Source organism: Mugil cephalus, chromosome 5 (assembly GCF_022458985.1).
Source record: "Mugil cephalus isolate CIBA_MC_2020 chromosome 5, CIBA_Mcephalus_1.1, whole genome shotgun sequence".
Lineage (NCBI taxonomy): Eukaryota > Metazoa > Chordata > Actinopteri > Mugiliformes > Mugilidae > Mugil > Mugil cephalus.
Genome location: NC_061774.1, coordinates 9520603 through 9533045, shown reverse-complemented (window position 1 = coordinate 9533045; position 12443 = coordinate 9520603). Strand labels below are relative to the sequence as shown.

The 12443-nt window shown below is 42.2% G+C and overlaps 2 protein-coding genes and 1 long non-coding RNA gene across 3 annotated transcripts; 2 read left to right on the top strand and 1 right to left on the bottom strand.

The window, feature by feature from the left end:
• Positions 1-1052: 1052 nt before the first annotated feature.
• On the top strand, positions 1053-4568 carry rap2c (RAP2C, member of RAS oncogene family). The gene is made up of 3 exons (XM_047584878.1): positions 1053-1958; positions 2534-2819; positions 3310-4568. The coding sequence occupies exons 1-2, from the start codon at positions 1686-1688 to the stop codon at positions 2810-2812; spliced, it is 552 nt and encodes a 183-aa protein (XP_047440834.1). The 5' UTR covers positions 1053-1685; the 3' UTR covers positions 2813-2819; positions 3310-4568.
• Positions 4507-8033, bottom strand: LOC125007935. The gene is made up of 2 exons (XR_007112821.1): positions 7991-8033; positions 4507-6253 (listed from the first exon to the last, which is right to left on the bottom strand). It is a non-coding gene; the product is annotated as an uncharacterized LOC125007935 (long non-coding RNA).
• Positions 8034-8144: 111 nt separating this feature from the next.
• zgc:92907 (uncharacterized protein LOC436733 homolog) lies at positions 8145-12209 on the top strand. Its single transcript, XM_047584879.1, has 4 exons — positions 8145-8293; positions 10403-10565; positions 11746-11884; positions 11988-12209. Exons 1-4 carry the CDS (start codon positions 8213-8215, stop codon positions 12097-12099), a joined length of 495 nt encoding a protein of 164 aa, XP_047440835.1. The 5' UTR covers positions 8145-8212; the 3' UTR covers positions 12100-12209.
• Positions 12210-12443: the final 234 nt, after the last annotated feature.

Below are 12443 nucleotides of genomic sequence, written 5' to 3'. Positions count from 1 at the left end.
TATGCTACATTATTGCTGTCGGCTTTTTTGCTTTTTCAAGAATGAGATAAAGGTAGATGACCACAAGTTTGATGCGGCTATAAACACACCCTGAGGTACACTGGTCACTGTACAGGTGAGGTAATCCCCTGGAGGATGGCAACCAATATAATCTTTATCTTGTTCAACAAGGTTGGAATTAAGTTAGTTCCTTTGGCACATCTGCTGATTTAATGTGATACTCGCAGGAAATGATGTTTGGTATGACAAGGGCAGTCCTCAAATTTGATATTTATTGACGTAAAGGCTCAATCTACAACTAGAAGCTGCTCCTGGGTGTATTAAACGGATAAGAGGTGGAGTGTAGGACACTGACCAGAGTGGTCCCAGGCAAAACACATACTCCTGAATGTGGACAAGACCAAGGAGCTGGTCACTGACTTCAGGAGGAAGTCCAGTGGAGTCCATCACCATCCAGAGCCAACAGTGATGCTGTGGACCAGAAGGGTCTGAGTAGACTCTACTTCCTGAGGAAGCTCAGGGTTTTTAATGTGTAGTGAGTTACTGGAGTCTTTCTACCAGTCTGTTGTAGTGAGTTCCCTGTACTTTGCTGTGGTTTGTTGAGGGAGTACCAGCAGAGAAAGACATCATTATGGACAATCCATCCCATTCACTAAACCAAACACTAGAGGGGCAGAGGAGCTAATTCTCCAACAGACTGATTCAACTCTGCTCCTTACTGTGCATATAACGTATTATTCTTCTATCTCTACTTCTTATACAGTTGTTCATATGCTAATTCTGTATTATTTTATGCTTATACTATTTTTATCTGTCTCTTGTGATTTTGAAGTGTTTATTAAGTCTATTATAATCTAGAACTGTTTTCATTTTACTCATTTGTTATTAATTGAATCTAAGTCAAAACAGACAAGCATCTGACTACCAGACATGTTTTTTTTTTTTTTTTTTGCATGGGGTTACATTAAGTCATGCATTCATGTTTTCAGCACCTCCACAGTTTTCCCCTCCTGCCTTGAATTAGCTTTTATTCTGAAAACAATCCCCCCCGCCCCGGACATGTGGTTTTCGTTAGCGGAAGCAGGCTGTTAGCTTCAGGAAATCACTTGGTGGAAAAAGATTTTCTTTCTGAAACCAAAGCTTCCGTGAACGCAGTCAAACAAACTAACAAATTTATCAGACGCCAATGGACCCTGGGACCGTGACACTGAGTCTGCGGGTGGTCCGTCCATAATACCGCCCCGGGGCCGAGGCGAGGGGCCGGAACCAGAACCAGGACCAGCACCAGCACCAGCACCAGGACCAGGCCCGGGCTGGACTAGGCTGCATCGTCGGGACACATCCAGCGCTGCTGTGAGGGGCCTGGCATGCTGTCTGCTGGGACGGCGTAGGGTCTGTAGCTGGGTAGCTGTGGTTTATCAGAGCCGGTGTAGCGGCTCGAGGCTCGGGTATGGCTCAGAGGAGACGTAGCTTCACGGCTAACTAACACCACAGATAACAGACGTCAACTTTGACTAACTAGCTAGACGGCGGTAGAAAAAACAACAGACATGAGAGGCCGAGTTTATTGAATGAAGGTGGTTTCTACTTGTTGGCAGTTCGCTCTTTTAAAGGCCTGATCGATGTATCTGGAGCGAGTATAGCAGCGTAGCTACGTGGTTAGCTGCTTAGCTTAGCCCGCCCCAATGAAGGAATACAAAGTGGTGGTCCTGGGCAGCGGGGGGGTCGGCAAGTCCGCTCTCACCGTCCAGTTTGTGACCGGCACCTTCATCGAGAAATACGACCCGACCATCGAGGACTTTTACCGAAAGGAGATCGAGGTGGACTCCTCTCCGTCCGTGCTGGAGATCCTGGACACGGCCGGGACCGAGCAGTTCGCCTCCATGAGGGACCTGTACATCAAGAACGGCCAGGGCTTCATCCTGGTCTACAGCCTGGTCAACCAGCAGAGCTTCCAGGTATCTGCACCGCAACACAACACAACACAACACAACACAACACACCTGGACCTTAGCAAGTAGGACATCCACATGGGTGGAGGCACCACCCAGACTGAACTCTGTTATTAAAAGACAAAAAGGTGCAAACTTTAAATGCTCTAGTAATAGTGTGTTGCCCCCCATGGTGTATTGACACCCAACACATATGGGCCTTATGATAAACATTCATTTGCTGTTCGTTTGGGTCTATCTGTGTCTGTAGAGCTACCACATCTTGTCTTTATCACCCTCCACACTTTCCGAGTTTGCAAACTTTAGACAACTGATAAATTACTAAAGTACAGAGGGTTGTAGATAGATAACAGCCATAACTTTGCACTGATAACGTCGTGCCCCTATCAGACTGTGAAATCGAGTTTCTTTGCAGCCGATACAGAAATCTTCCATCAGCTGTTTACACGTCTGCATTTCCTGTTTTGTGGTAACGCAGACATTTCCTTTTATTGTTATGACTTCTCTCCTCTAATATCTGCTAATACACTGAGCGGTGTTATGATGGCTCACTCATTCGTGTTTTCCTGTCTGTCTCTCAGGACATCAGGCCGATGCGAGACCAAATAGTGCGAGTGAAGCGCTTCGAGAAGGTGCCGTTGATCCTGGTCGGGAACAAGGTCGACCTGGAGTCCGAGCGCGAGGTCGCTGGATCGGACGGACGGGCCCTGGCTCAAGAGTGGGGCTGCCCCTTCATTGAGACCTCTGCCAAGAGCAAGACCATGGTGGACGAGCTCTTCGCGGAGATCGTCCGACAGATGAATTACTCCACGCTCCCGGAGAAGCAGGAGCAATGCTGCACGGCCTGCGTGGTGCAGTGAGGAAGAGGTACGGGCACGCTATTAGTAAGGTTAACGCTAATTTTACAAAATGTGACGAAATGTTCCCTGCGGTGCTTGTGTAAAGATGCTTCACGGGCTGAGGGGGAATCTGACACATGGATGAGTGTGTGCCGTTTTAGTGCGGCGTGAGGGAGAGGAGAGATTTGGCTGGGAGTGAGAAAGACGAGTGGGTGGTGCTGCTCCGCACAAACCGTTGGTTTAGCTTGTTATCATACGATTGCAGAAAGTATGCGGCACGGAGAACACAACTGTGAGCCCGCTCAGGGCCCAAAGAGCAGAGGTTAATGAAGCGGACAGTCCTGTGAGGCGAGCCGCAGAAAGAGGAAAATGTAACATCCTGAAAAAGAAATTATGTTCCAAAACAGGAAGTTCACTTTAGATTCTTGTGAGAGATACTGTCTGCGCTAACCCCTGCCCTCTAAACCTGCCGCACTGGGTAATCTCTGTTTTTGTCTCTTTTTTTTTTTTTTACACAGACTCTGCGTTTGCGTGGATCACCGCAAGCAAACGTGAACCTGGGAACAGCCTGACTTTCAACCCTACTGACAAAAAACTTACCGCGGCCGGTAACGTTTCTGCTCATGGCGGTTTCTGACAGCAAAGACATCGGTCCTATTTTTGATATCATAACTGTTAGAAGATGTTTCTGCTGCAACCTCAACGGCCTTTTGTGACGACCGAGGAAGGAGTCAGACAAACTGACCTGTAAGAACAGCCATCTGTGAATTTCTCTTTGTTTTTGTTTTTTTTTTTCCTCGTAGGTGGAAGTATCTCTGAAATACTAAGCAGGAGTGTTTGTGAGGTTGCGGCTTCTTTTTAAAGCTGCTTTAATCACTATTATATACTTTATTATTACTTGTATTATGTCTCAAGTTTGAAATTTGACAAAGTATTTCATAAAACATTTTGACTTTTAGGCATGCATACTTCAACCGGTTTGCTGCCCAGGTGTACTGCTCATTTTATTTTGAAAATCTCATGCTAAATATTTCTATTAACTTACTTAAAAGTCGTGTTTTTAAACCTGCGTAAACAGAGTGAATGACTGTGGATTTAACCAGTAATATTTACATCAAGGGGGATTTTAATTGTCGTCGTTATTCGCGGTAGCCTGAAGCAGACAAACTCACCTGAAAATATGCATGTTTTTAAAAGTGAAAACGTTTACTTTGAAGTGATGAGGATGAGCCATTTTACTGCTTTCAGCCTGAATTCTGTCAAACGTCTCAACGAGGCATGACTCGCGTGGACGCAGGTCTTCCATTTACCGTTTTCCCCGAGGAGTCTGTGCAGGAGAACGATTTTGGAACGACCAAAGGAGGCTCACAGTGCATATTCGTGTTTGACTACATGACGTGTGTTGCTTTAAATTCAGGAGACGCCGATTCCTCGTCGCCGCGATGTGGTTTGATTTTAAAAAATTTTTTAAGAGTTCTGGCACAGTTAATCAGATTTAACTTTGTACTTTTTCTTTTTCTTATAGTAACCTATTTATTAAAAGCTAATGATATGGGTAGCCAGTTTGAAACTTTTAATTTTATACTAGTTTTTGCTTTTCGTGGGTTTTCAGAATACATGGTATGTTGTATTTCTGTTTCTTTGAAGCTGAGAATTTAACAGAGCCTTAACATTTCTGTTGCACTCGGGTGTCATGTTTCTTTTTTCGAACCTCGAAGATAAACAGCTGTCATCGTTTGGTAATAAACTTGCAGGACTCTCTGCGCTTGTGATGGGACACGGATAAGAGTATGGGCATTGATTCAGTCTTGTCTGATTGATCTAAATCCTGAACACCCGACGGCTTGAGAACCGCTTCTCATTAAAAACAAACGGTGGAGGTTGTCCTGTAATTTAAATGAACGTAGAGTTGTCTACGTGGTCGAGCTGCCGTGAGCTACGGAAACCATCGCTTGTTTGTTTTTTTCTGTCAATTTAATAGACAAATTTACCCTTTTCAAATATCTGTCTTAAAATAATAAACACATGACCTGTTCGTTTCCTCCAGAGACAATGTGTATAGTGCAGAGGAAGTGCACCGGTTTCCTTTTATGGATTCCATTGTGGTCCCCATATACACACAGATGAGGTATAACATTATGACCATCTGCCTGATATTGTGTTGCCTGCATTTACTGCCAAAACTATAAAGACATTAGCAGCAGATCCTTCCAGTGCTGCAGGTTGTGAGGTGCAGTCTCTGGGGGTTTGCACTTGTTTGTCCAACACATCCCACAGATGCTCAGATGGATTCAGTTCTGGTGAATTTGGGGGCCAGGTCAATACCACTGACATACTGTCTCCATGAAAGGTACGTGGTCTGTCACGATGCTTTGTTGTTTGGTACGTGTTAAAGTGACATCCACATGAAGGATAGGACCTTTGCTTCCTGTGGACATCAGTGAGCTTTAGTTGGCCATGACCGGGCCACTGGTTCCCTGCTGTTCCTTCCACGGACCACTTAGATACTGACCACTCTAGACCAGGAACACCCCATCCAGCCCTCATCCAGGTTAGTCAGATCCTTCCATCAGCCCGTCTTTCCTGTTTCTATCATCGACTTTTGAGGACAAAATGTTCACTTGTTGCCTCATACATCCTGGTAATGAGATAATTCACTTAACCTGTGAGTGGTCATAATATTACGGCTGACTGGTGTTTTTTTTGGAGTCTTTAACTGAGACCCACCCAGGATGTGTCCCCAGTGTGGGTGTTTGTACCAAACTATATTCATTGTAAAGTTATAAACAGACCCCATCAGTTTAAATGTGAGTCATTTAAACTTTTTTTTTCTCTGTCGACAGTTTGTAAAGAAACTGTGTTAAAAAAAAAACTGACTAAGGTTTTAAAAAGGGCATGTTGCCTTCAGCTAAAGGAGGAATCAGTAACTTTCAGACTACGTCTAAGTTGTAGTTTTACACAGACAGGTGTGAGTGACAACAAAACAGTAGACACATTTCTGGGACTTTACAACTAATTATTACAAACTGTATAATTTGCTCTTAGTGGACAACAAGTTTTTTAGACAGTAAATCTAATACATGTAGCTCAGCTCAACATAATGACTTTTTTGATGTTTCTAGTCAAAGTCCTAAAGGTTTTCACGGTCTAAAAATACCAGCTGTCACAGTTTCCACTTCCTTGTTGCTGTGTTTTTTTTTTTTTTTTTTCATGCTTTTGGGTCGCGCTGCGGGTTGTTTTTGCGTTCTCACACTTCCCCACAGACCAGAGCACTTGGTTTTCTTCCTCTCACCTCTCTGCTGCTGTCAGACGGAGCTGCCGGGTGCTCGTGGCACCGAGCTGACATCAACCGTGGCGTCTCCGAATCCACAGGGCCACTGCAGCTCCTGGATGGAGACAAACTCCCTCTGAATATCTTGTCCAGGTTTCTGCTGCATTCACGTCTGTCGGCTTCGCAAGAAACTGAAAATCAAGCCGGAGAAGCCAACACCAAATGAATAATTCGTTTTTCTTGAAGTTTAGGGATTTAAAATAAGTTCAAAAAGAGCTGTGGAAGAAAAATATCAGTATCGCTATATTAGTGTACAAATACTACTGCTATTACAAACTAACGTCCTCAATCTACTGTCTTCATCATTCATCTTCTGGCTATCCAAATAGAGAGTATGGCAGGTACAATCTTTACAGAAACTGTAATGGTATCTCTATAAACTCTTAGTACACTTATAGAATGATATCATTGCCAACAGAGTGTTTTGCACTGTTTCATCTAGAAGAAATGTTTGGTGAGGATGTAAATTTCTCCTTCAGGTTATCACAGATTATTCCAGCATAGCAACAGCCACTATGGTACTAACATTGGTAATTCTCTGGAGTCTTACCTATCCATAGATACCATCGTCTAACATATGGACCTGATAGTTTTGGTGCTGTTCCCTATTTGTTTTGTCTTTTTAAGTGATCTTCAGCTCCCTTGGGTCTAAGAGGGTAAGAACTATATCCTAGTATGAACTACACTATTAAGATTAAATTGGTCATTATGGAGCAGCATGGCTTCAGTCAATGTCTGGTCAATTTTAGAAAGTAATGATTACTGTTTTTAAAGTTTAAAAGAAATAATATGAATGTAAAGTTCAGATCATAATTTTCCAACAGGAGGACAACAGTGCCAAGGCCTGACAATACAAAAAGAAAGTGCTGAGAAGAAGTGGTATTTTTTGTGTATGGGAAAAACAATAACATCTTTGATGAAAGAGGTCATGGCCGATTTCCAAACTGAACAATCACTGAAACAACATTTACGTGTAGGCACTGCAGCTTGCCTCTGTCTGAAGAGTTTTACCAGTTTGACCAGACCTGCGGTCGGTGTCCCGTGCCCTGATTCCTCTGCAGAGCGCCATCATCAGGTCTGTTTCTGTACGCCTACAGGCCCCAGGTACAGGAAGGTCTTTACATGTCATGCTGCCCTCACTGTTATGCTCCATGTTGCAGGAACATGCTTGTGTGGCACAAATGAAAAGGACAGGACCATTTGTTCCCTCTCAGTGAAGAGCCTGGGTTCAGAATAAGGGCAGATACTCAGCATAAACTTGGACTCATTCACAGGAGACAGATGTTGAGTCCCAGGTGTCCAAATGAAGAACTATGGACAGGATGTGTACTTACTTGTTTGTTTTTATAACAGTAACTTTATGAGCACATTGAATCAGTGGTCTATTCGCGTTGTTTCTGTCAAGGTCTATTTTCTTGCTTCCATTGTCATAGTGCTAGTTATGGGAGTTTCAGGCTCTGCTTTTATTAGTTTTCTCTAACTGCTTGTACTCTGGGGGGGTCGTCTGATGACACAGACATGACACATAGTAGTAAGATTGATAATATCACAGACAGAGATGTAAAAAACGGAACTGAAATATTACGATATAGGTTATGTGACCGCAGTCTTAAAGGTGAAATACATTTCAGCCTGATATTTTGGTCTGAGAGCTCCATCACACACCATTTCATAGGGAACAACACCTCTATTAGACGAGAATGGCGCAAACTATTTTAAGGTGTAGAAAACCTGCCTGTTGACGCCTGTTTACCGTCATCTACGGTTAACACTAATTTTAATCTGCAAGATTTCAGAGCACCATTAAGCCAAGAGCGACGTCATCGCCATAGAAGCAGTGAAACGTGTATTTTTCCATTGTCGCTCACCCTAGGCTACAGTAATCCCTCCGAAACTTCAGGTGGCGACATGATACATTAGAAAAAAACAAAGAAACATGACGAATATGACGTCATCACGCACAACGCGGAAGTAATCGTCATGTTTGCGGCTGCTGCTGTTGCTGCTGCAGGATGGAGCTGGTGATGAGCTGTGAGCATAGACATTAAAATACTTGACAGTGGAGCTGAAAAGACGGGCACCGAGCGGACATGAAGACGGTGTTTGTAACCGTCGGCACCACGAGCTTTGACGAGCTGATCGAAAGCGTCACGTGCTCCGAGGCGGCTCAGGTGAGGAGAGCTAAAGCTTAGCCACACCTGTCACCCTTCATTCACTTTAATTAGCAAAAAGTATGATTAAAATGTGACCCTTCTGTTTTATTAATAAATGTGTGATTTATTTGTGCCCAGTATATGGTACAGTAATGTAAATGTGTGTTCCTGCTAGAATTTTATATTCTTCTTCTTTTTTTTTTTTTAAATATTGTTTTCTGTTTCATTGTTGACAATGTATTGATGTATGCCGAGGTGTACTTCAGTGTGATCAATACAAACATGAAGATTGGCCATTCAGTTCAACATGAACTGAACATTGTCAAAGCCATGATTTAACGCAGGACTTTTATTTTAGGACACATTTTAAATTGGCAAGTGATTGTATATCCAGCCCACTGAGAGATGCCATGATAAGCGAAATAATGAGTTTGGTTTGCTGGGCCTGTTGGTCATGATGAAACTATACAGAAACTATTCCCTTGTTAGTCCTTCATCAATCAAGCAGGTAATAAGTCTCATTCCAGGTGTGACATTTGTATTTGGAGGCTGTTGCTGTGAACCCACAACATGCAATCTAAGCAGATCTCATGGAAGTACAATGGACTAGAAAAAGAAAGAAAAAAATCCATCAGAGAAATTGTATGTCAGGAGTGTTGAAACTTTGGCAGCAGTTTGATACATTCTGAGAAGACAACAGTGGTGGATGATCACAGGATTCTTTCCGTGGTGAAGAAAAACCCTTCAAAACATCCACCCAAGTGAAGAACACTGTCCAGGAAGTAGGTGTTTAAGTATCTAAGTCTACAATAAACAGAAGACTTTGTGAGAGTAAATACAGAGGGTTCAACATAAGGTGTAAACCATTAATCAGCCTCAAAAATGGAAAGGCCAGATGAGACAATTAGTCAAAAAGTTTAAGAAGACACCAGGCCAGTTCTGGGACAGCGTTCTTTGGACAAATGAAACTAAGATCAACCTGTACGAGAATGATGGGAAGAAGAAAATATGTAGAAGGCTTGGAACAGCTGATGATCCAAAGCACACCCTGTCTTCTGTTAAACATGGTGGTGGCAGTGTGATGCATGGGCATGCAGGGCTTCCAACGGTACTGGGCCACTAGTGTTTATTGATGACGTGACTGAAGACAGAGGCAACTGGATGAGGACATGCAGTACTATCCAAAACGTTTAGGCAGGTATGAAAAAAAAGCTGCAAATGAAGAATGCTTTCAAAAATGGAAGTGTTAATAGTTTATTATTAATAGGTCCACTTGCACACAGTTTTTGAAGGAACTCGGCTGGTAGGTTATTACAAACATCTTGGAGAACTAACCACTGATCTTCCGTGGATGTGGACTTACTCATTTCCTTCTGTCTCTTCATGTAATCCCAGACACACTCCATGATGTTGAGATCAGGGCTCTGTGGGTTTATTGGACTGTGCTTTGGACAATGACCCAAAACATGCAGCATAAGCAGCCCCGTTTTTTTAAGGTTAAGAAGTGGAGTATTCTGTAATGTCTGACTCACCAGATCTCAGGCCAGTCGAGCTGCATTTCACTTCCTCAAGACAAAACTTAAGGCAGAATGACCCACAAACAAGCAACAACTAAAAACAGCCGCAGTAAAGGCCTGGCAAAGCATCACAAAAGAGGAAACACAACGTTTGGTGATGTCCATGGGTTCCAGGCTGCAGGCAGTCATTGTCTGCAAAGGACTCACAACAATACTTATTGTTGTAACATTTTATTTATGGTAATGTTAATTTGTCCAGTTACTTTTGAAATTCTGAAATTAGGCGACGTTCTATAAGAATTATTGAAATTTCTAAACTTTTCATCGGGTGTTTTTGTTTAACCACTTGAATTAAACCTGCACTTCAGTTGCATCTCAGTTATTTCATTTAAAATCTAATGTGGTGTCATGCAGAAACCAAATCATGATGCTTGTGTCACTTTCCAATTAATTGTGTGCCTGATCGTGTATCAGTGTTTTTTATACTATAAATAACCAAAATGGTCATGTTGTTGTCAGTGAGTCAGCGTATTATTTAAGTGCAGCTGTGACTGACGATTTTGTATATTTTGTGGTTGTTTTCATACTAAGTTAATTTTTCATCCCACAGGCCTTAAAGGCACGTGGATATGAGCGTTTGGTGGTTCAGGTTGGAAGAGGATCTCTTGTTCCAGCTGCTGACAGCTGTCCACAGCTCAGACTGGAGGCGTTTCGATTCAAAGACTCAATAGCAGAGGACATCAGGCAGGCGGACCTGGTCATCAGCCACGCAGGTGAGTGAATATGTAACATCAAAAGCTGCTACTCTTCTTAAGATAATGCCGCCAGTGTTGACAGCGCCAGGAGTAAATAGATGATGCACATAAATTAACTCTTTTTTTTAATTATTATTCGATCACACTGAAGTCAAGCTGTTCCGTGAGCCAGTCCTTTGTCCATGTTATGAATTTTTCAACAGAGTGCAGATTAATAAACATTATTTTAAGTATTTTATATTCATGGTCTGCCTGGAAGGCATTACTGCCATTTTTTAATTCAGAGGAAAAACAAATAGAGGTTTGTCAGCAGTGTGCAAACAAAAACCAGATGATTGATGCAGCAGACTGGTAAAACACAGGGACACCAGAGGCCCCGGGCCAAAACATGGGATCATATTCAAACAGTTAATATCATGTAATTGTATTTACATATATACATGATCCAGTATTGGTCTAAAGTTCACGTCTCTTAGTGTTTACGTCCCTTACAGTGTTAGTTAGTTAGGTTATTTTCTACAATGTCTTTAAAGACTGAAAATATCGTCCTCATATTTATTTTTACCAACTTAAAATCCCCCAAAGATATTCTGATTCCTATTATGCAAAATAAGATCAGAAAACATCCAATTCAAACAATTGAGGTTAATGACTTCCCCTAAAATGATTCATGATGATTCATTTTCTTTTGATAAACTAATCAGATCAGTAATCAGCCGTAGAGTCGCTGCTGTGGCTTTGAAGTAGTGTGTGGTCCTCCTTTTCCTGTTTTCTTGTCTCAGTGGACATTTTTGTCCCCAGGAGACTTTGTAACAAGCCAAAGCAGGTAAAGCACAGGTGCAGTTAGTAACATTAATGATCTCTCTTCTCCATTTAAGTTGAGTTAAGTCCAGGTCCAGTTCTGCGTACTCCACATGTTGGCTGACTGTAGAGGCCTCCTGGGATCCTTAATGGACCGGTGTTGGTGTTAGTGGTTCCACATGGATTATGAATGGATGATTAACATGTGATCTAATGAAGTAAAAACAAACCAAAGTAGAATTAACAGTGTTGAAGAGAACAGAATAAAATGACATTGAAAGAAACAAAAAACATGAATGAATGTCTAAGATTTATCAGTTTTCAGCTTGTTTTGAATCTTTATAAAAAAAATAAGTTGTAATTATTGTATAATTGAGGGTTATGTTTTTCTCCACAGGGGCAGGAAGTTGTTTGGAGACTCTGGGTGCAGGCAAACCTCTGCTGGTTGTAGTCAATGACAAGCTGATGGACAACCACCAACTGGAGCTGGCCAGACAGCTGCACAGGGACGGACACTTGTTGTACTGCACATGCAGGTATGTGTTCCTCAAAGATCTTGTGCAGTTTTATTCATGTGAGATTGTCCAGCGAGGATACAGTAAGAGACTTTTCTGTTTCTTCTCTTGGTGATCGTTTCAGCACCCTGACGGAAACTCTGAGGACCATGGACCTGTCCGTCCTCCTGCCCTTTGAGCCTGGACAGCCGAAGAAGTTTGCAAACTTTCTAGACAGAGCTCTCGGCTTCCAGTGAAACTTTAACTCTACGTTCTGCTTAATTCCTCTTTCAGAGAAAGATTCCACACTATTGATGCTGTTGAATGTTTTTTATTTTTATATGCAATAATAATTCTTGTAAACCTACTGTACGTTTTGAATTATTTGAGTATCAAGTCTTTACCAGCCTTGATGGGTTTGAGTCACATTTATTAATCTATAAAGTGTCATAAAAGCTAAAAGCATCACCCTCAGCACACCCCAAAATATCCTGATTACTTACATTGTCTGACAAAGACCAAACTTCTTTTTAAAGCATTTATCTATGAGCGTCATTTGAAAGTAGGCGACTGAGCTGTAGATAGTGGACAAGTGTTGACA

Bases quoted from the DNA above. Each gene is read 5' to 3' on its own strand.
- rap2c (XM_047584878.1), top strand. From the start codon at position 1,686: ATGAAGGAATACAAAGTGGTGGTCCTGGGCAGCGGGGGGGTCGGCAAG. The intron at 1,959-2,533 runs GTATCTGCACCG...TCTGTCTCTCAG, and splicing joins TCAACCAGCAGAGCTTCCAG to GACATCAGGCCGATGCGAGA.
- zgc:92907 (XM_047584879.1), top strand. From the start codon at position 8,213: ATGAAGACGGTGTTTGTAACCGTCGGCACCACGAGCTTTGACGAGCTG. The intron at 10,566-11,745 runs GTGAGTGAATAT...TTTTCTCCACAG, and splicing joins CCTGGTCATCAGCCACGCAG to GGGCAGGAAGTTGTTTGGAG. The intron at 11,885-11,987 runs GTATGTGTTCCT...TGATCGTTTCAG, and splicing joins TTGTTGTACTGCACATGCAG to CACCCTGACGGAAACTCTGA.